Source organism: Molossus molossus, unplaced genomic scaffold (assembly GCF_014108415.1).
Source record: "Molossus molossus isolate mMolMol1 unplaced genomic scaffold, mMolMol1.p scaffold_m16_p_14, whole genome shotgun sequence".
Classification (NCBI taxonomy): Eukaryota; Metazoa; Chordata; class Mammalia; order Chiroptera; family Molossidae; genus Molossus; species Molossus molossus.
Genome location: NW_023425349.1, coordinates 66,528,024 through 66,551,021, shown reverse-complemented (window position 1 = coordinate 66,551,021; position 22,998 = coordinate 66,528,024). Strand labels below are relative to the sequence as shown.

The 22,998-nt window shown below is 41.9% G+C and overlaps 1 protein-coding gene across 2 annotated transcripts in view; it reads left to right on the top strand.

Moving 5' to 3' along the window:
- The window catches only part of TTC39B (tetratricopeptide repeat domain 39B), a 160,386-nt gene that overhangs the window by 98,449 nt on the left and 38,939 nt on the right, over positions 1-22,998 (top strand). For both annotated transcript variants that reach the window (XM_036260324.1, XM_036260323.1), the window contains 5 exons: positions 6,361-6,471; positions 9,052-9,183; positions 10,090-10,166; positions 16,342-16,409; positions 19,428-19,492. In XM_036260324.1, the coding sequence (XP_036116217.1) occupies positions 6,361-6,471; positions 9,052-9,183; positions 10,090-10,166; positions 16,342-16,409; positions 19,428-19,492 (453 nt within the window). The remainder of the gene's footprint in view (positions 1-6,360; positions 6,472-9,051; positions 9,184-10,089; positions 10,167-16,341; positions 16,410-19,427; positions 19,493-22,998) is intronic.

The following is a 22,998-nucleotide window of genomic DNA, read 5'->3' as shown; positions in this document are numbered from 1 at the left end:
GCTGACCTGAGGCACTTTGGCTTGGAGCTCTTGAGAATGGGGACATCTGTAGTTCTCAGTACAGATGGGATCTTGGATTGCTTGGAAAAGAACCCTGAACACGCCCACACAGGTCAGGAAAGGCTGAAGAGTATAGTCTAACCCTGCCACCATTCCGTGCTTACAAATTCTGTGTTGAGTTCTTGGTCTGAAAACTGCCTCTTTATTGGCCTAAGTCTAGAGCCAGTTGAAGTTTTGGTCAAGGGGTCTGATGTATAGAGACCAAATCCTCAGCTTTATTATTCTTGAAGATCATCTTGGAGGATGTAACTTTGGTGGCGAAACAGACTTTTGACGTGCCCCTGAATAAAATTTAGGCCCTGATTTGCAGACTTCCCTTGTGAGGAGGGTGATGGCGATGGTGATGGGGTAGAGCCTGCCCTCCTTGGAGAGCATACGGTGAGCCCTCTTTCCCTATGAGAAAGGCTGGACCACTCAGGCCGTTTTTCTTTCCAGTGTACCAATCGGATAATTCTTCTCCATAGGCAGGAGTGAAAAGAGACGAGAGCCCAGGACTGTTAATCCTCTGAGTCCCCTTTAGGTAAATCTGAGAAGTGGGAAGAAATGTTTTTCTCTCACAGTTGTTACCTTCTAACTCAGCTGCAAGTTTCCGAGGTAGCGACTGTAACATTTTCAACTTACATCCATGTTTCCAGTGTGTGCACTTATCTTCAGTTGAAAACTGATTACTGTCGAGCTTTTATTACATGAATTTAAAATAAGTTCATATTAGCCCTGGCTGGTTTTGCTGAGTGGTAGAGCGTTGGCCCAAGGACTAAAGAATCACAGCTTTGGTTCCGGTCAAGGGCACGTACCTCAGTGTGGTTCATCCCTGGCCCTGGTTGGGGTCGTGTGGGTAGCAACCAATCAATGTGTCTCTCTCACGTTGATGTTTCTCTCTCTCTTTCCCTCCCTCCCACTCTATCTAAAGATACAAATGGAAAAAAGTATCCTCAGGTGAGGATTTAAAAAAAGTTCATATTAGACACTTTAGACAGTTTAAAATGTTAATAGCTATTCAATTGGGTGTGTAACTATTTTAAATAATTGATTTTATTAAGTAAAGGAGGCTACTGAAAATGTAAGGAATAATTTAGAGGAACTCAGAAGCACTGCATTATATATTGGTTTTGTGTATTTTTAGTCATTGTAACACTAACATAAAATCCCTTTATTTATTCTAAATATGTTTTTATTGATTTATTAGAGAGAGAGAGTAAGGGAGAGAGAGGATGGAAACATCAATGTGGGAGAGAAACAGTGATTGGCTGCCTCCTGCTCGCCCCCTACTGGGGATCGAGCCCGCAACCCGGGCATGTGCCCTGACTGGGAATTGAACCGGGATCTCTCAGTCCACTGAGCCACACAGGCCGGGCCCCCTCTCTACTTTTTAATCAACAGGGCTTGTGAATCACATATTGTAAAAGTAGGTCATCAAATTATGAGAAGCTTTGTTAGGTCAGAAAGTATAAGTGTATGTGGTTCTTATTAGGTAAGGCTGTTTGACATTCCTGGAGAATTATACTAATGCCTCAATATAACTAGTGCTTATGCTTTTATTTCCATGAGCTTACCTGGTTTTTATAACTGCCTTGTAGAGCAGTAACAGCAGGTTGGCTGCCCCCACCTTACAGGTAAGGAGACAGACTCAGAGACGTCACGTGGCTGTTCAGGGCTACAGAACTGGGAAAGGGTGCAGACAGGATTCTCTCTTCGTTTCTCTTTAAAACATACTTTTGTGTGTAATATTTGTATAAATCAGTTTTCATCATAAAAGTATCCTGAAAAGATTTTAAATAATTTGGAAAGAGGAGAAAAAAGTCACCAGTTATCTCTCTATCCAACATGAGTCAGTAAAAATTGTGAGTTCTCAGAGGGTAAAAACAAAATCTCCAGGTAAATAATTGAAAGTGGTATTGGGAGTTTGAGATCTGGTGACCTAGGACCACAGTTTGAGTGGAATCAGTGTATGTCGGAAATCTTTGATTGTGGCTTTAGGGATGGAGGGGCTCCTGGGCTCCTGAATAAAGCAGATACTTTTCTCGTTGCACTTAGCAAAGCATCTAAAATGCCAATGCCATCTGATCCCGTGGTCCATAGCCCTCCTCTTCCCTCACAACACATCCTCGATTGTCTTCGACAGTAAACTTCCGACCTGTTCACGGTCTCATAGGAAATATCACCTTTGTGCCTTTGTTTCTCCTGCACACATTGTGAAACGGGACGGCATTTCAAAGGCGAGGCGGTGGGCTCAGGGAGGTCAGATGACTTCCTGAAGATCACATGGCTGGAGAAGGACAATGCTGCTTCTAATTCCAGCCCAGGACTTGTCATATCGGCAGGCTTGAGGAGGATGCCACACGGACGAGCCACTTGCAAGATGCTTGGCTGTTTTTAAATAGCCAGATTCTTCACTCTGATCTGATTAGACAGGTGCGGTGGGCTGGGCAGAAGTGTTTGAACTTCCTCTGGGAGATATGGGCAGCCACTCTAGGTTCTTTCTTTAAAATTTAATTTACTTAATTTATTTTTGTTACAGATGTTTCTCCCCGCCTCTTGACACCCTCCTCCTGTCCCCCCCCCCCCCCAGCACTGTTGTCTGTGTCCATTGGTTATGCCCATATGCATAAGTTCTTTGGTTTAGTTCTTCACTTTAGGCTCTAAACCTAAGGAGGCAGTGTGATTGAACATCTGTTTTAGGAAGATTCACATGAGAGTGGTCTCCAGGATGAATTAAAGCAAAATTAGTATTATTTAGGAACTTGTGGGCACCACGCCAGGCCTACTGAGTCAGGAATTCTGGTGGTGGGGTCCAGCAGTGTGTGTGTGTTTTTTTTTATCCTTACCCAAGGACATTTTTCTTTTTTTTAATTTTTTGTTCAGAAAGAGTGGGTGGGAGAGAGAGGAAGAGAGAGAGAGAGAGAGAAACATTGACATGAAAGGGACACATCGAGTGGCTGCCACCCGCACGACCAACCAGGGCCGGGGACAAACTGCAACCGAGGTATGTGCCCTTAGCGGGAATCGAACCTGGGTCTCTCTGGACCGCAGGCTGACGCTCTAGCCGCTGAGCCAAACTGGCCAGGGCCAGCAATATGTTTTATAGCAAGCCCTCCAGGTAAGTGGAATGCACACTGAAGTTTGAGAACCGCTGAGTCAAAACAGTGACAGTCAGGACGGTGTGCATGACGCGAAGCGAGAAGAGTCTCAGTCAATGTGATGGCAGTGGAAATGGAGAGAACTGACTCCAAGAGATGTCGAGAAGCTCTGGCTGAGACTCAGCTTGCTCTCTTGGTCAGTCCATGCAAAACGCATGGTAGTGCTGGTATTCTGGGGGGTGGGGGTGGGGTTCCTAGTTTCATGTGAACATCTTAGTAAACCATGTAGAAGGGTTGAGTTAACCATGTTTGGAGGTGCTGCCCTCCCACTTTTGTTTATCCCTGGAATCTGAGCGTTAGTGCCTCCTCCCCCATGACAGTGTGGCCAGCTGAGACGTGGAGGTGATGGTCGTCTGGCAAGGGGACCAGTATGTGTTCACAGCCCATCTCTTTATAATCAAAGATGAGCTGTAACCTGAGAGAACTGGTGGGAGTCAAGAGCGAGCGAACAGGTGAGAGGTGAAACTGGAAAACCTAATCGTTGAAGGGGTGATTAAAGGGAGTGGAGATTTCCGAGCTAAAAATTTCTTTTTGTTCTCAGAATTAAACCCAGCTCCTCGGCCAATGTGGTTTCCGGTTTCTGCCTGCTTTCTGTCCTCATTTTCTCTGACTCTCTGCCTTGCTCAGCACACTCCCAGCTTAGACTCTCCCCTCCCCCTCAGCCCAGATATCCCCGTGGCTGGATCCATACTACAGCCCTCAGAGGTCGCCCTTTGGAGAGCTTTCCCTGGCCGCCCCGTTAACGCTGGGCCTCACCCCGCCCCCTTCCCAGACCAGTTTCCTCCCAGACTGTAACCCAGCTGAGGATCTGAGCTTCGGTCTTGCTGAAGTCAGCACTCCCCACCCCAGGACAAGGAAAGTCGCTTTAGAGCCGGGGATCCTGTGTCTGGTTGATTGTTGTACTCCCAACCCCTAGAAGGGTGCCTGGCACATAGTTAGGGCTCCATAAATATTAGTTGAATGAATTCTAGGTGGAGATTTGGCTGGGGTGAGAGGCAGGGGCAGGAAAGGGCTAAATGTGTCTGTAGATACCAGGGGGCAGATGAGGCTTAGGTGGACTGGGCAGGGGAGGTGAGACTAGGTACACCCAACAGATGTTCAGGAAGTAACACCGACCAAATTTGGTGATGGACTGAAGGGAGGTATCAGGCAACTTTCTTGAGAGAAATTTTCCCGAGAGAGGTTTATAAACTCCTAGCATTCGTATTAGGCTTCTTTAGTCCCTGGAAACTTAAGGGCAAACAGTTCTGGATTATTCAGGGTTCTCCAGAGAATCAGGACCACTAGGACAGGTAGATGAGGAGACGTATCTTGGGAACTGGCCCATGTGATTATGAAGGCCAGAGGTCCCACGATCTGCTCTCTGCAAGCTGCAGAACCAGGAGAGCTAGTGTTACAATTTGGTTCAAGTCTGAAGGCTGAGAAAGAGGAGCACAAGAGAGCAGAATATGGATGTCCCAGCTCAAACTGAGAGAGCACAGGAATTCACTCTTCCTCCGCTGTTTGTTCTGTTCTGGTCCTCCGTGGATTGGGTGATGCTCACCCACACTGAGGAGGGCAATCTGCTTTACTCAGTTCACCAATTCAACAGCTAATCTCTTCTAGAAACACAGTCACAGGCACCTCCAGAAATAGTGTGTTACCAGCTGTCTGGACATCCCTTAGCCCATTCAAGTTGACACGTAAAATTAACCATCACAGATTTTTAGCCCTTCAGCTCCACCTCCACCAAGAGCTTGTCTCATTTCTGCACGGCCCTACAGGAGAGGTGCCTTCAAGCTCTAGGCATGAGGAATTCTCTGTTTCTACTCAGATCAGCTTTACCTAATCACCCACCCACCTACCCACCCATTGCTCAACCATGTTTAATGAGTATGTACTATGTCCTAGATACCACCAAAGCTCTGGTGGGGACTAAAGCAGCCTCCCAACATTTATGCCCAGAGAGGGAAGATAGGCAAAGACAAATGTGTCCAAAATTCTGCACAGGATACTTTGAATGGTAATTAGTGGTATGGAGTGGAGAAATAGTGAGACCGGATGGGCTGGGTCAACGAGGCAGTTCTGAGTTGGTGCTTCTTGAGCTAAGATCTGAGTAACAGGAAGGGACCAGCCAAGGGAAGTTTTTGGGGCAGAGGGTCATTCCCTGTAGAACCTTCAGAGCCCATTTCTGGTAGATGAGTAAGTGGTGAGATTCTGTTTTCATGCTTGAAAGAATGAATTTGGAGAGGTTGGAGGCATGGATATTCAACTTTGAAATAAATCATACTGCTTATTTGCTTACTGAAATAGTGTTTTGAAATACTTTCCTATTAAAAATTGTTATGAAAAACTTTTTAGAGATGGTTTTAGTTTTAAAGAGCAACATTTCTATCAATCATAAGTAATTAACAAGTAATTTTCAAAATAGTATATAATCATGGCTATCATAGAGATGTAGAAATGAACACATTTTACAGACTTAACTCATTAATCAATGGGGGAAGTAGGCAGATGTTATAACAGATTCAAAGGAGAAATGAAAACAGCACAAATTTATATGGACTAAAGGAGTTTTGAAATGAATATGCAAACTCAGAGACAACTAGCTTCTTCCATACTGGAGAGAAGCCAATTGCACCTCCTCTGGCCAGGATTGAATTGTTATGTGTATGGACAACCATTATTTTGCATTGCTTTCAGTTACTTACAATTCAGTTGTAAGATAGCCCATAAAATCAAAAGCAGGTGACTTGGAGGGGTCTCCTCTAGACAATTCAGTTTTCCATTGGAGCACATCTTCCCCCTTATCTAATGAAACTAAACAAACCAGCCCCCCCCCCCCCCCCATGAATAAAGGTAGTTCTTCTATACTTGTGGTCTTTGGAGTGATGGGGTGGAGTGGGGTAGGGCATAACTATCATTTTTTCACTGCCTGCTATGAGCATTACTTGTCGTTAACTCCATCCTTATAATAGCCCCATGAAGTAGTTGGTGGTGTTCCCATTTTACAGATGAGAAAGTCAGCTTCCGGAGGTTCAAGACCCCGCTAGTAAGTGGCAGAGTTAGAATTCCAGCCTGTCTGTCTGTCTCCAAGGTATATGTATACACATACACTCCCTGCGACACCTTGCTAATAGTAAAAGTTATAGAAATTCTCTATATTTTTTTTCTTGATGTTTAGGTCACCGTCAGCCAAAGTGGATCTCAAGAGTAGCCTGGAAGAATGTGAAGTGGCATTAAACTTATTTCTAAGTAACAAATTTAAAGATGCCCTAGAATTGCTCCAACCATGGTAATTAACTTTATTTCTTTTAGATAAAATACATTTTTTCTCTTGTTCTTGATGACTGTCTTTTATATCATTCTTGTCAGTTAATGTACCTGTATTTCCACCTAAGACCTCTTACTATTGGTTAGTTTTAATATCCAGTTAAGAATCTGTCTCTCCAACTTTATTCAGTAGAAAATTTCTGATTCTTATATTTTAATTTCTACACTTGTTTAAATAGTGTCATTTGTGTAGTTTTATAGAGCTCCATTTTGCTTTCTTCAGTGAAATATTTTTATGGATGTTCCTCTTAAGTTTAAATATAATTGAGAAAAGTTTCCTGTGAAATGGGGAAGAACTAGACAATGCTAATCTCAAATGCTAAAAAATGTAAGATTTTATTGGGACTCCCTGTTTATGTGATAAACAAATTAAACAACTTAATTTCAATTGCTAGTACATGTTCACTTTTATTTGTTTTTTTCCCGTTAATTTTTTTTTTTGTACGTGCCCCTAGTGGAAACTGAACTCGGGACTCTCTGGTCCGCAGGCCGACGCTCCAACCGCTGAGCCAAACCGGCCAGGACCCTGTTAATTTAAAAAATATGGCAGCGAAACCTGTGCTCAGCCTTCTTAGATCTCACTTCGAACACAGTCCCCAACCCTGCTGTGTGACTATAGCTTGGCAGGAAATCTCTAACATTGTTGCTTCAAACAGCCACTTACTTGGATGAAGCTTAGACCTTACAGAATAAGTTTCTAGAAGGTTAGCTGAACACAAAAGTGGACGTCTCCTTTCTTTGAGCCATCAGCAGGGTGATGTGATTCTGGTCCTTGACTTTGAAGCTTAGAAATTAATTTAATTTTTTTTTTTTTTATCCTCACCCGAGGACATTTTTCCATTTTTTGTACAGATAGAGTGGGAGGGAGAGAGAGGAAGAGAGAGAGAGGGAAACATCGATGTGAAAGGGACACATCAAGTGGCTGCCACCCGCACGACCAACCAGGGCCGGGGACAAACTGCAACCGAGGTACATGCCCTTAGCGGGAACCGAACCCGGGTCTCTCCGGACCGCAGGCGGACGCTCCAACCGCTGAGCCAAACCGGCCAGGGCTTAGAAATTAATTTAAATTAATGATCATTCTATTAAGATTTAGAAGATCTTGGTCAATTAGCATTTCAGAGGTAGGAACATATATTAAAATAGGCGGTGAAGCCATAGCCTAAAGAAATTGTCCACTGCTGTCCCTAACGCCTCTCCTGCAACCTCTCCCTTGCCTGTCTCCTCTCTTTTCCCCAACGACTCTCCATCTCTCCATCTTGTGTGTCTGCCTCCCTCCATCTTCCTCTGTCTTTTTTCCTTTCTCCTCTTTCAGCCAGCCTGCCTGTCTCCTTCGTTTTTTAGTCAAACATGTCTCCGTTTCTCTCTGCCGCTGACACCCAGCCGGACATAATATGGAATGAAATTAAGTGATTTAGTATTGTATTTAGTGGAGTTACATATTCTCTTATCTTTATGCAAGTTTCATTCTTAAACATATATTTTTCCTACTTGAATAATTGTTTTCCTCTTGGAGGACCTACCGGTTTAAATATGAGGTTTATTTACAGTTGCTGACCGTGGGCTGCTCTTAGTCCTTGCGGTCCTTTTGACCGGCCGGTGCCCTCACTGTTCGGGACAAACTGCAGATCCCCGAAGGATGTTCACACCATTTCCATGGGGAAAGAATACGGTGGCTTGCATGTGCTTTGCACAGCAAGCAGGCTGTTGTGATGATATTTGAATTAGAAGCAAAATCGTGCATTGATATTTAAAATTTTATAAATAACTAACATAATTCAAGAAGTTTTGGGAAAAGTGATGGTGAGGTTTTTTTCCCCACAGAATCTGGGATGTCTGCCATATGTTAGGACTAACTGACCTCCTTAAGAATCCAAGCGATTCTGTCTAACTCAAAGTATCAAGAATTTTAATCAGGAATCTCAGATCACGGGATTAGATTAGGTATAGAGTTAAGGTATAGAGTATAGATTAGGTATAGTGCTTTTGTCAGGGCCTTTGCTGCTGACCTAACTTTATTGCAAAAATATTTCCTCTTGGCCTCTGTCTGGGAGAGGAGAGGGGACAATTTTTTTTTTTTTAATTGGCCATTATTGTTCAAAAAAACATCAGAATCTGATTGTCACAAAATATATTTCCAACGGCTTTTATTTTAGCACGGACATCAGAGCTAAGATAGTGCACCGCCCCTTGTTCAACTGGGGAGACGTGGTTTGCTTGGAAACATTTTCCAGGAAATGAGTCCGCAGGCTGCCCCCTTGTGCCGAAGCAGGGAAAAGCATCTTGTCTCGTTCGTTCTCTTTGAACCCGGAATGTTCTGTGTTGCCTGTGTGCCCTGCATTGGAAAGTCGTTAGTGCCTGAGTGTTCTAGGCCCTGTCTCATACTGCCTGTATTACTTAAGTGACTATGGTAAAGGAGTAAAGATTATCACTGTGAAAGCCAAGACATGCGTGTATTAGGATTTCTCAGGGTGACTGTTAGATGACACCCGAATGCTTTCCAGTTAAATTGAAATGTGCTGACTTCCTGTGTTGCCCCCAGGGCTAAGGAGAGCATGTACCATGCCTTGGGCTACAGCACCATTGTGGTATTGCAGGCCATCATGACCTTCGAGCAACAGGACATCCAAAATGGCATTTCTGCCGTGAGGGACGCCTTGCACACCTGCCAAAAGTAAGGACCACAAACCTTTATGTCTGTGATCAAATGAACACAGTTTGCCGGACTGAGAGCTCTGTTTGAAGTTGGCCACAATTGTAGAAAAGGACTGGAGCTTCAAAGCTCTCTTGGTCTCGTGTAGTTTTATGTAATAGAGACAAAAAAAAAAAATTCCTATTAGGAAATATAGAATGATTCTTGGCATCTGTGGTGACTTGAACTACGGAGTACGGCTGCGGAGATTCCGGTGGGTCCGCAGCAAGCATCTCGAGGACCTCCCCGCGGTGAATTTAGGAACTGCGGCCCAAGCCCGGCCGAGCAGGGCACACTCTTCTTTCTGTGGGAGGTGCTGCAAATTCAGAAGGGAATGTTTTATTTGCTTAGAAAGAATGTAGTTGAACACTTTGGCTGGTGAAAATGAGATGGATCTTCAGTTTTATGTTAGTCTTTGCTCTATGTATAGGAAGACCCTAGCAAAAGCAGTTAGCTAGCATAGGTGAACTGTAGTACTGGTGGGATGCTGTGCTCGTGCAGTGATGTTGCAAGCCCCACGAATGAAGAGGGTGCTTTCAAACGTTGCAGTCTTCCATTCGCTTCTCCACCCGTGGGGAATCTGACTCCGGGAATACTGACTTCAGCCACGGAGATCAGGGAAGGTGCTTGGCAGGGTTGGAGTTCACTGTGTGGTGTGGCTTTGTCCACTTGTGTGTTCAGTGAGCTGGGGTGAGAGCCCACAGCATGCCAGCCTGATGCTGGGAGGTGGGGTGCAGGGCTGAAAGGGGGTCCTGCCCTGCAGATGTTAGTGCTGCGCTCTGCCTTGCTGACTAGTGTGATGGTGACTGAAGTGGACGTCGAATGAAAATGAGCTCGCGCTAATTTACTTTCCTCTTCTATTTCCTTCCTTCTGCTCATTCTATGCAGATATAGGAAAAAGTGCACGGTTGTAGAATCTTTCTCCAGTTTTCTTTCCAGAGGGTCATTGGAGCAGACGAATGAAGGTAAGAGTCATTTAAAAGATTATTTTTTTTCCCTTTCTTTGGAAAATTGAAATGTGATCATGCTCATAAGATTCAATACTTAAATATATCATATAAAGTAAGTGGAATGTCTTCTTTCTCTTTCCCCATCATACCCTCCACAAGAAGTAGTTGGTTTTGAAGCCTTGCAGACTTTTCAGTGTACATATATAAATAATATACATAAGGTATATGTGGGGTGTTTGTAGTTCATGTATTGTTTATTTTTACAAGCATAGAATCACATTATATACATGGTTTTTTTGATAATGATGTTTTCCCATGCCAGTACATATGACTTATACTTCATTCTGTTTAATAGCTATGTAGTATTCCATTGAATGGGGTGCCATAAATTACTTGGTTTTGCTCTATTGAAGGACAGTTGTATTGTGTTTATTTTTTCACAATTACAAACGATGCTGTCCTAAAATTCTTTAAAAAAAACCTCTCACCTGAGGATGTGTTTTCATGGATTTTAAAGAGGAAAGAAGAAGGGGTAGGGGGAAGAGAGACAGAGGCATCAGTCGGTTGCCTCCCACACATGTCTCAACTGGGGATTGAACCTGCAGCCTGGGTATGTGCTCTGACTGGGAATCAAACCCTTGACTTTTCAGTGTACAGGATGATGCTCCAACCAACTAAGCCACTCAGCCAGGGCAGGTCCTACAATTCTTGTACCTATGTCTTTATATATTTTTGTAAGTGTTTCCGAAGATAGATTCATAAAAGTGGAATTACTGGGACTTAGGATTTGAAAATTGATAATATTTATAGGTACTACCTATGTTTTCTCCAAAGAGGTCAGTTTATATTCTTTTTTTTTTTTTATCCTCACCCAAGGACATTTGTCCATTTTTTTGTTCAGATAGAGTGGGAGGGAGAGGAAGAGAGAGAGAGAAACATTGACGTAAAAGGGACACATCGAGTGGCTGCCACCCGCACACCCAACCAGGACTGGGGACAAACTGAACCGAGGTACGTGCCCTTAGTGGGAACTGAACCCTGGTCCCTCTGGACCGCAGGCCGATGCTCTAACCGCTGAGCCAAACTAGCCAGGGCCAGTTTCTTACCATCCTCTCACCTGAGGATGTGTTTTCATGGATTCTTACCATCTATGTATGAAAGTTGCTATTTTTCTGCAACCTATTACATTTTTTTCAAGGTAAAAGAAGTAATTTTGATACCTTAAAAAACATTGATAATGTTTCACAGTATGGAAGATGTTTGGTTGGTGAAGATTCAGGAAGTATTCAAGAATCCAGAAATGGCTATAGCACATTGATCAGATGGATGGGGGAGGGAATGACTCTCTTGTCAATTGCTTCATGTTCCCACTGAGATCAGGCAGAATTTCCACAATCAGCTCTGTTTGTTTGTTTTTTCTTTATTGATTTGAGAAAGAGAGGAAGGGAGAAGGAGACAGAGATAGAAACATCGATGAGAGAGAACATCAATTGACTGCCTCCTGCCTGCCCCCAGCTGGGGATCAGGCCCACAGCGTGGGCATGTGCCCTGACCGGGAATCGAACCAGCGACCTCTTGGTGCATGGGTCAATGCTCAACCACTGAGCCATATTGGCTGGGTATCAGCTCTGCTTTTTAAGTGTTACACTCTAGTCAGAATTGTTCACAAGAAAAGAGCATCAAGATACCCTGCAGAAGAGAAAATAATGTTCTTTAGATGTGGCCACTCTCGAGTCAAGCTTCTGCCATCCAAGGAGACTCGGTGCATGTGTTGCCATGGTCAAACTTACTCTCTGGAAGAGAGCACAAAACAGTGGAAGTAGCCGTGGCTGATTAAGGCAAGAGCAGTTCTGGGTACGAGTCATTCCTGGTCTTTACGAGTGTGAGCATTATCGTCAACCTGTGGTAGACATTAGAGAACTTGGCAACATTTGCACGATGTGAGGCTAAGTACTGATGACAGGAGAAGACTATGGGACTTGTTCTTAAAGGGTATGATGCTGGCCCTTCAACCGCTATGGAACAGAGTAGCATTTCATGGGTCACAACAGGCAGCTGAAGCCCATCTCCTTTTTCTCCAGAAAATGACCTGTAAGAACCCATAAGAGTTTTCTTTATCTCCTTGATTTTGGGTAGAATATGTCTTCATATTTCCCGTCTTTGGGCCATTAATGTCAATTGGCCCCAGTAGTCCTAAACTTCACTAAAGTAGGTCAATGGGAATTTGAATGGGCCCAAAAGCCCTGGCCGGTTTGGCTCAGTGGTTGGAGAGTTGGCCCGTGGACCAGAGAGTCCTGGGTTCGGTTCCCGCTAGGGGCATGTATCAAAAAAATAAAAAACCAAAACAAAACAAAAAAATAAATAAATGGGCCCAAAAGGAATTTGACTTTCATTTATGTTCTCCTTTCTATGGCTTCTCTCCAGTGGCTTATTGCCCCTGCTTTCCTTTTTCTATGCTGACAGTTGAGATTTATTTTACCTTAGTTATGGGAAGAATAACATAGTATTTTTAGTGTAAGTATTAATAATAATGATGATGATTAATAAGTAACAATGTTAATGCCCCATTATATCTGTGTGTCAGACATTGTTCTTCATGTCTTCCTTAACGTTACTCAATCTCATCTGTGTAACCTCCTTTTTATGGACTAAGAACTAATGTTCAGAAAATTAAACAGATGGCTCAGCAGAGTAGGGTTCAAACCTGACCTGCCCTTCCCTAAGCTATGGTTCTTTTCCACTGCACCCCCAACTTTTCTCCTCTGGGCATGTAGACAAGGGCACAGAATGTGCGGTGTATGGGTAAGGGAGATGTTGAATTGTCCCTATGCTAGACATCTTGAAAATAGAGGGTAGTGTGTTCTTCTTGTTTTTTTTTTTTTTTATGTCTTGGACATAGCACTTTAAAAAATCTGAAATAGGTAGAAAATTAGTTTTTGTTAAATATTGAAAAATAGACAACAATGAGATACTACTATATGCCTATTAGAATGTCCACAATCTGGAACACTGACGTGAGGAAGTGTCAGCGAGCACGTGGAGCAGCAGGACTCTCCTTGGCCGAAGGGGTGCAGAGCAGCTCAGCCACAGTCTCTTATGAAGTTAAACATACTTTTGCCTTACAGTCCAGTAATCACGCTCATTAATATTTACTCAAAGAGCTGAAACTTATGTTCATACGAAAACCTGCAAGTGAATGTTTATAGTAACTTTATTTATAACTGCCAAAACTTGTAAGCAACCAGGATGTCCTCCAGTAGGTGAATGGATAAATAAACATCCAGACAATGGAATATTATTTAACACTAGAGAAGAGCTATCAAGCCATGAAAAGATATGGAGGAAGCGTAAATGCATATTAGTAAGTAGAAGAAACCAATGTGATTCCAAGTATGACATTCTGGAAAAGGCAAAACTATGGAGACAGTAGATAGATCAGTGCTTGCCAGGGGGTCAGGTGAAGGGATGAACAGGCAGAGGATTTTTAGAGAAGTGAAATACTCTGTATGACACCATAATGGTGGATACATGTCATTATACCTCTGTCCAAACATAGAGAATGTGCAACCCCTAGAGTGAAACCTAGTGTAAGCTATGGGCTTTGGTGATTATGCTATCAGTGGACGTTCATCAGTGACGAATGTATCACTGTGGGGAGAGGTGGGGGTGTTGATAGTGGGAGAGGCTATGCATGTGTGGGGTAGAGGCTATTGGAAATCTCTGCACCATGCGCTTAGTTGTGCTATGAGCCTAAAACTGCTCTAAAAAATAAAGTTAGTTAAACAAACAATAAATTAATTTATGACTATAGCCTATTTGGAAATACAGGTTTATTTAGACTTTTATATCTACAGGCATGCTTTGCTAACATTTCAGTGCAAAATGATGGTATTTCCTTCAGTGAACTAAGGAATTATGAAGAAATAACACTTTTATAAATTAAGTGGCATTTATTTCTAATGAGTTTGGCTGTCACTGCAACCTAAACAGACTTTGTGTTCAAGACTTTTGTTCAAGGGAACATGTCAAAACTTTGTGTTCAAGGGAACATGTCAAAACATTGTAGCTTTAGTATGTGATTTGTTCTTCCTCTTGGTAATTTTCATTTACATCCTTGAGTGGCTGGTTGTGTGCAGGAGGGAACGTAGTTAAACTTTTCGTGGGTTTAACATGGAGCACACCCATTCTTCTCTGGTGGCTGGCATTGCCCTGAATGGCTTTCAAATTGCTTTTAAGAACAGATATTTATATGCAGTGCTTAGGATGTGAGAGGGATTTAATATGAGCAGTGCATACGTATGATATAAAGAGTTCAACCTTTCTTGCCTTTTATCTCTGTTTTTTGCTTACATCCTTCAGCTGCTCTTAGGTTTGCCCACCTCTAGCTGACCCCTGATCCTGTGACCCTTCTGTTCATATGTCTGCCAGGACTCACCATTGCCTACTGACTGGAGCCCAGACTCTGACATTCAAGGTTGTCCATAATGTAGCTCAGGTTTACATTTCCAGACTCATTGGACACTCCTCCCTTTACACCTTGTGCTTCAGCCGAAGGCACACCTGCCGGCCACCTGCGCTTTCCCGGCCCTGTTGCCTGTGCCGTCCCCGCCCAGCAGCAGTGTCGCCCCTCAGCTCCTGCTCCACGCCAGCGATCTGTGTTACTGAGCAGGCTTGCAGGGTGAATAATTCCTACCAATTCCCACTTGTGACAGATGTACCTCGGGGGAGGATATTCAGGTGACTGTAAGAACAGAAGTTGCCAATTTTTATCCCACTGAACATGCTGGGAAAATCCAAAAGCACGTATTGAGGCGAGGCGTGTTGAAGGACTGACCCTGTTGATGCTGCCAGATGTGCACAGGCCTTAATTCCTCACGTGTGGCCCCATCTGTACGCGTGTGCTTGGGGGGGTCTTAGCTGCACGGTTGCTTCTTTGTAAGTTCCATCTGTGGAGTATGAGCATGACACGAAGCTGAGCCAATTTGTGAGAACCAGTGGGGGGCGGGGGGAGTAAGTGAGTGAGGTGGGGAGGTCTGGTGTGTAAATGAAAGCAATAGTTCTTACCTGGTTTGATTCAACAGCATTTCCACTAGCACAGAAATACCCTATATTTCAGTTCTGTCACAAAAAATATTCCATTTTCTGAGCTTTTAGCAAAAAGCACGACCTTGGCCCAGGGCTGCAATGTTAGTGAAAGTAACGCACATGCCGCGTGCTCTCTGAATGGTGCACTGTCCGGGAAGCACCTCAGTGGGTCCTTCAGCTGTGAAGAAGACACCATAGCCAGCCTGTGTAAATGGGGAAACCAGCGCAGAAAGGCGGGGGGCTTTCTGGAGGTCCTACAGCTCAGTCCTTGGCAGAGCTTCCCTCCAACCCAGGCTGTTAAACACCCCACACTCATTTACTTAAATAAAATACCGACTTGTATCTCATGGATAAGACAGGGGCCTGCTGATGTTTTTAATGCAAAGATTCCCTCCTGCGCAGTTTCTGCAAGGATAACGGATTGTTTGGGAAGAAAGGCCATGTGTTTGAGGCCCGTTGTGTGCCCCTGGGATATACAAGCTGTACAGAGCCCCATTTTCAGGGCTTTATTCCTGTGCCTGGTGTCGCAGTGATCAAAATAGCCCGAGACTGTGCTCGTGTGCACATCGTCTTTGTGTGAGGAGCCAAGTGTGCATGCGGGGCAGGTCTTTTCCACAGAGCCCTAGCGAGCGACTGTTTTCTTTTCAGGTCAGTGATGTGTCTAATCATTGCCATGGTTATCATAGCTTCATATTTTAGAAGCTGGAATTCATAAATTTAAGTTAGTTTTTTCAATCTTTATAACTGTGTTAAACTTGAATGTTGCTGTTAAAAAGACATGGTTTTCTTTTTAAAAAATGTTTTTAAAATTTGGTTTCCTCTTGTGAGCTGAGTTGGGTCTCTGAAGCCAACTGCCCGACTCCTTGTCCTTACATTTGACTGGGACCATAAGATGACTTTCCGGAACCATTTCAGGCATTCTGGGAAACTCTTGCCGGGAGACTGCGGACTGAGGTCATTATTCCGCTTTCATGGAGGCATCAGAACAGTCGAGGTTTTTGCGTCTCTCTTGGGCTCGTTTATCTATCAGTCTTTTCCGAACATCTCAGAACAGTTACTGTGGCCTTGGGATTTTCCTTAATGTGATTTTATTTGTTTTTAATAGAGGAAATGCATGCCGAAATCTGTTATGCCGAGTGTCTCCTGCAGAAAGCAGCCCTCACGTTTGTGCAGGTAATGAACCTTTGCCTTCGAGTCGGCACTGCTGGGCAAGCCCGGCCACCCTCCCTGGAAAACCTGGCTACTCTGTGTCGGTGCTTCAGTTCTTTGGACTTAGAGTGGCCATGAAAGATGTTTGTTATTCTGATAAACTTGGGCTGAAAAAAGATCCCAGGGAGCTTTATTCCTGTTTAGATGTACTTAGCGTGTTTTAAATGTCAGTTCACGGGGAACTGCTGCCCTTTAAAGAAACTGTCTCGCAAGCACCACACCTAATTTTAGGATGCTTCTCTGTATGAAAACTGAGCTTCTCTCTCTCTGCGCTTGCTGTCATCGAGGGCTACACACAGGAGTGGCCCCGGCATACAAGGCTTCCTTGGTCCTTGGCATTCCCTTCTTGCACCAGATGCTTCAGCAAAGCTCAGTTACGCATGCATAGAGAGCCACACTTTTCATGCATACTTCAGCTGTTATTTTTCTCCCTCTTCCTATTCTCATCCCCATGGCTTGCTTTTAGTTCTTCCGTTGGATGAACATTTCTAAAAAGTCACTAAAAAACACATGAATTCTTTTCTTATGGAGCATTTTAATTTCATCTCTAGGGACTGTTACAGTGAGTACCTATCATTGTATTTTCCAGTGCTTCTAAAAAACATGGATTTTAACATGGCCACATGGGCGGCAGTGATGGACACAGTGGGGCAGCTGTGGGGTAGAGATTGTAAGAGGGCAGGAATTCAGCTGTAAAATGAAAAGTCTTCCTCAATCTCAATGTTTCGCATTGCATTGAGAGTTGATTTTGTCTTTTACTGAAGGTTGACCTCTTAGGTTGGATTCTGGTTTAGTAAAATTAAATCAATCTAGCCTATGACCCTGTTTCCTAAAACCCAACATATTAAAATCAAGTCTTACTGCCTTAATAAACATGTTAGTCACAGAGGCCTTCACTTTTTTTCTGTTGTGTTTTCCAAATGGGGATTTGACAAATCTATAATTTGAAGGCTTAGTTTATGCTTTGGAGTTTGTAATTAACCATCCAGGAGATATCGGTGGCTTCCCTCTTCCGTGCCCCCAGGTCCAGTCAGTTTCTTGGTCATGCTTCTTTTATCTTTTGAAGATTTCACAACTCTCTGTCTTCTTCTTTCTTCGGACTATAATTGTTCTAGCGGAGGTGCTCATCAGCTCTTCCCTAGACTGGACAGCAACCCAGTGACTCTGTCTGTAATTTCTCTTACCTCTAGCTCATTCTCCATTGTGCAGTTGAGCACCCTCTCAAACATGAGAACCTCCCTTTGTCATTTCTCTGCTTCAGCATTAGTAATTCTCATGGACTATAGCAGTGGTTCTGTATCAGAATACCAGAAATGGGGGAAGTTTTTTCAAACTAAACCGGTATCTCCCCCAAATTCCCTGCTCCCCTCTTACTGATGTCCTCAGATGGTAGGTATGTTGCATACTTGAGTGGCATGGGTAGAGGTGGCTTTATTGCTCCCTAGTCATTCCCTTCTTTGCTGTAGATTCCTGCGGCAGTGCTGAGTTACACAACACAGCAGGCCAAGCACACCGTGATCTGTACTGCTCCCTTGCCTTCCCGCTGAGTTTTCCTTTGCTTGCAAAGTTTATATCTGCTTTGCTTTTCCTCTCCGGGCCACTTCTAATCTGTGTGTGTGTGTGTGTTTGTGTGTGCGTGCGTGCGCGTGCGCGCTTTAAGCACTGATACTTCTAGGAGCTTTTGTGGATTCTTCCTGTGCCCCAGCCCTCCCACCTTTGTTCTCTCATGACATCCTGCTGTGCATGTCTCCATCAAATGTGGTCTCCATCCCTTAGCACATTGCATTGCTTTTGTCTAATTCTGCATTCAGGTGCCTGGTGTAAAATAGGCATTTGGCCAATGTTTGGTGAATTATGAAATAAAATATTCTTATTTGAGGTCGATTTTAATCTAATTTAAGAAATTTTATCCTGGCCATTATTGCAACTTGTATAATCATAACAGTCCTTCAATTATGAAGATAAAACTTTAAATTGTACAGTGAATTATGTATTTATTAATTCTTATAATAATTCCAATTTTGATATTCTAAGTAATTAATGAAATTAGCAAACTAAAATCAGTTTTTCTTTTGCTTCAGAAGGATGTTCAAGTGCACAGGAAATAAATGCCAGAGCATCTTTCTGATATTAATAGATATTCTTGGAAATGTGAAACAGGACCATCTCCATTTGCATTATCTACTATACAGGGTGGGGCCAAAGTAGGTTCACAGCTGTGAGTACACAAGACAGAGTTGATTCTGGTATTACTATTTTCCATAGGAACAACTGTAAACCTACTTTTGCCAACCCTGTAGTAACTTCCTTTAAGCAGTTATTTCATATATGTTTTATTAAGAGACTCTTAGAATCCTAGAATGCTAAAAATGCCATGTATTTAAGCCAACTGCCTCAGTTTTGTGGTTGATAACCATTAGACAAAGTGAAGTGCTTTTGCCCCCAAAGAAAACTGCATGTTAGTGAGAATAAATTTAGAATCCTGAGGAGTTATTTTTAGTCTGGAAATGTATACAAATGAAATTCACAATGATAAATGGACTTTGCCTGCTAAAACAACTCTGTGAAAAAGAACCATAATCCCATTTACTGGAACATACAGACAGGGACAGGAAAGTTAGGGCTTACAGCGTATTCTCAAAGCCGACCATTTTGGAGCCCAGAAGAAAGTTGCTCAGTAGATGATGATGCACATCAAAGTAATTTTGTACTAACTTATATGGCCCCTAATTGGTGAGGGTTATTTCTGTAATTACTTCCTTAAAGTAATTTGGTGATTTAAAAAATGTTCTTTTGTTGTCCTCTAACTTGGAAGAAAAATGACAAAAAAGCGTTTCAAATGTAAAGAAAGAAGAATGTTTTCATTAAAAGGTTATGACTCAAAAGATAGTATCTTGTTCTAATCACACAACTGCATGGCTATGGAGAAAGTTTAAGAATCTCTTGCTAAGTGATCTAATTATTTAATTGAATTGTTTTCAGGATGAAAATATGATCAACTTCATCAAAGGTGGACTCAAAATTAGAACAAGTTACCATATATATAAGTAAGTTGAAAATTAAGATGTGGGCTTTTAAAATCTCATAACTGGAAGTTTATACCTTTTGACCATTGTCATGTGGTTTTTAAAGGATTCCTGTATCATGTGCCACTTTGTACTTCAAAATTCTCATTAAGTGTGACTCGGGTTTTTTTTTTCTTTATTTGATGTTGGTAAAAGTGCACTTGATTTTTGGCTTACTGAGTATATATTTAATGCTGTCGGACAACAGAATTTAAGTTTAAATGTAATTTTAAGGGAAAAATAGCTGGCAATTTATGATTAGATAATCTTAGTATCTCTCTTCTAAAATAATTTATAAATTTAAAATGAGAGGTCTATCTTTGGTCCAACCTCTAGAGCAGTATTGCCCAATAGAATTTTCTGCAGTAATTCAAATTTTCAATTAAGGTAGACCATGCTTTTGTTCATATCTTCTATATCCTTTCTGATTTTCAGCTAGTGGTTTTATCATTTACTCACAATGTTAAAAATCTCCAACTTTGATTCTGAGTTATTTATTTCTCCCTTTAGTTACATCAGTGTTTGCTTTGTATACTTAGAACCTTTATTGTTAGGCTTATACATATTTTAATTGGTTTATTTTTCTAATAAATTAACCTTTTTATCACTATGAATTGTCCCTACTTAACTCCTTATAATATTCCTTGTCTTGAAATCTGTTTTTTCTTATATTAACATAGCTATTCATGTTTTCTTTTTATAATTAGTGTTTGCATGACATATATTCTTTTACTTTAAACCTATCTTTTTAAAATAGTTAAATTGCATTTCTTGTAGATGTGCATAATTGTGTCTAGCTTTTTAATTCAGTATGACAATGTGTTTACACTTGTGCTTACCATTTTGGTTTTCTCTCTTTGCCTCATTAGTTTCTCTCCTTCTTTTGCTTTAATAAATTATATATATATATATTTTTTCTTTCTGTGTAAGCCCTCTATTAGCTTTAGCCATCTTTAATTTTTTAATGGTTGCTCTAGTGATTACAATATATTTTTTTTGTTGTTGTTACTCCTCACTTGAGGATATTTTTTTCATTGATAGAGTGAAAGGGAGGGAGGGAGAGAGACAGACAGACAGACAGACATTGATGTGAGAGACATCGATTGGTTACCTCCTGCATGACCATGACCAGGCTGGGGATCAAACCTACAACCCAGGTACATGCCCTTGATTTGGAATCCAACTTGCGACTCTTAGGTCCATGGGCCGGCACTTGAACTACTGAGCCCAACAGACCAGGGCTACAATATACTTCTTATCACTACACTATCAACTTAGAGCTAATATTGTACCATTGAACATAAAATATAAGAACTTTGCAGAAGTATAGTTTCATTTACCACCTGTTGTCTTTTATACTATTCTTGTGATAGTGCATATATTTGTATTATAAACCTCACAATGCAGTGTCAATCTTTTGACAGCCAAGAAGTCTTATAGCCTTCTTTATGTATCCATGTATCTACCATTTTGGGTGCTCTTTCTTCATTCCTGAATACTTTCAGACTGAAGAATTTCTTTTAGTATTTCTAGTAGTGCTAGAAAAGTTCTCTTTGTTTCATGATCTGAAAATGCCTTTATTTTTGCCTTCTTTCTGAAGGCTGCTTTTGCTCAATATAGTATTCTGAGTTAACTAGGTGTTTTTTTTTTTCTTTTTTCTTTTTACCTCTTTAAAACTGTCAACCCGTTGTATAATGGGCTCCATTGTTTCTAATTAAAAGTCAGCCGTTACTTGTACGTATTATTGTTTCCCTGTCTGTAATGTGTCATTTCTTCTGGCTGCTTTGAGGACTCGTTCGTGTCTTTGGTTCTCAGCAGTTTGACTCTGATGTGCTTAAGTGTGACTTGGAGAAATTTTGTGGCCATTTCTTCAAATATTATTTTCTGCTTCATTCTTACACTTCTCCTTCTGAGACTACAATTATGTATTAGCCTGATTTTGTTAATAGGTCACCTAGATGCTGTTCCTTGAAAAACATTTTTTTTTCTGATTGGATATTATTTCAATATCTGGGCCATTGTGGCATCCATTTTTATTGCTTGCTTTTTCTCTTGACTATCTGTCATATTTTTCTGTTCTCATGTCACTAATCTTTTAATTATACACTAGATATTGATACATTGTAGAGACTACAAGGGTGCTGGTTTTTGTTCAAGGGAATATTTAGCTTGACTAGACTTAGATTCCAAACTCTTACTTTCTAGTAGTGGGCAGCATCTGAAATCTTGGTTACATTATTTTTTTCTGTCTTGCTTCTGCCTTTCTTTGGAGTGTCCTCAGCACTCACATAGTTCATGGGTCAGCCAAGAATTTGAGTGGTTTTTTCTCTTATATGGTTCTCCTCCATCTGAAAATTTGCCCATTACCCACAGCCACTTTGGCCATCTTAAACTTTTTACTCTTACTTTAAAAATTTTTAAAATCCTCACCTGAGGATATGTTCATTGACTTCCAAGAGAGAAAAAGATAGAGAAACATTTATGTGAGAGAGAAACATCGATGAGTTGCCTCCAAAACACACCCGGACTGGGCATGGAACCCGCAACCTAGGTATGTGCCCTGACTGGGAATCAAACCCACACCTTTTGGTGCATGGGACGATGCTCCAGTTAACTGAGTCACCCGGTCAGGGCTCTGTTCTTACTTTTTAAGCAAATAAGACTGTGTCTTTTTGTGTAAGTGCTAGGCACCCCATATTGAGTGGACTAGGGAGTACTTTTAGGTGCTTAGTCATATAAATATAAAACCCACTCAGGAATTGTTTATTCTTTAAAAGTCAAATCATCCCTAGCTTCTGGCTACTTTTCTTTTTTTTAATCCTCACCCAAGGACACCCTTGCATTTATCTTCAGATAGAACTGGAGGGAGGAAGAAGGGAGGAAGAGAGAGAGAGAACCATCAATGTGAGAGAGACACATCGAATGTTTGCCACCCACACGACCACAACCGGGGCCGGGGACAAACTGCAACCGAGGTACGTGCCCTTAGCAGAAACCGAATCCGGGTGTCTCTGGTCCGCGGGCCAACGCTCTAACCACTGAGCCAAACCGGCCAGGGCTTCTGGCTGCTTGTTTTTCTTCACGTTCCAGTGCCTGTGAATGTATTTTAAATATATACACTTTGCATTTTTTTCTAGAGTTTAGTAATTGTTATCTGTGGGAGGGTTAACCCAATGTAAACCACCCTGCCATTCCTAGAAGCAGTTCTCCATTAGTGAAAGCAGAGCCAAAATTTAGTGTTGTAAGAGATACTTTTATCTAAGATGATTTCATAAAATCATATTCCATTGAAAAATCCTGGAGAAGTGTGGATTGAGGCATCCTGCTTTTAGTCTTTTTCTCAAAATATTTTTAGAAGATATAAAAGAATGTTAGAATTGATTGCTTCTAGTCATCAAGACTTAAAAAACTAAAGAAATTACAGTAGTCTTATAATGGCACAGACACATGTATCAGTGGAACAGCACAAAGGGTTTTGAAACATACAC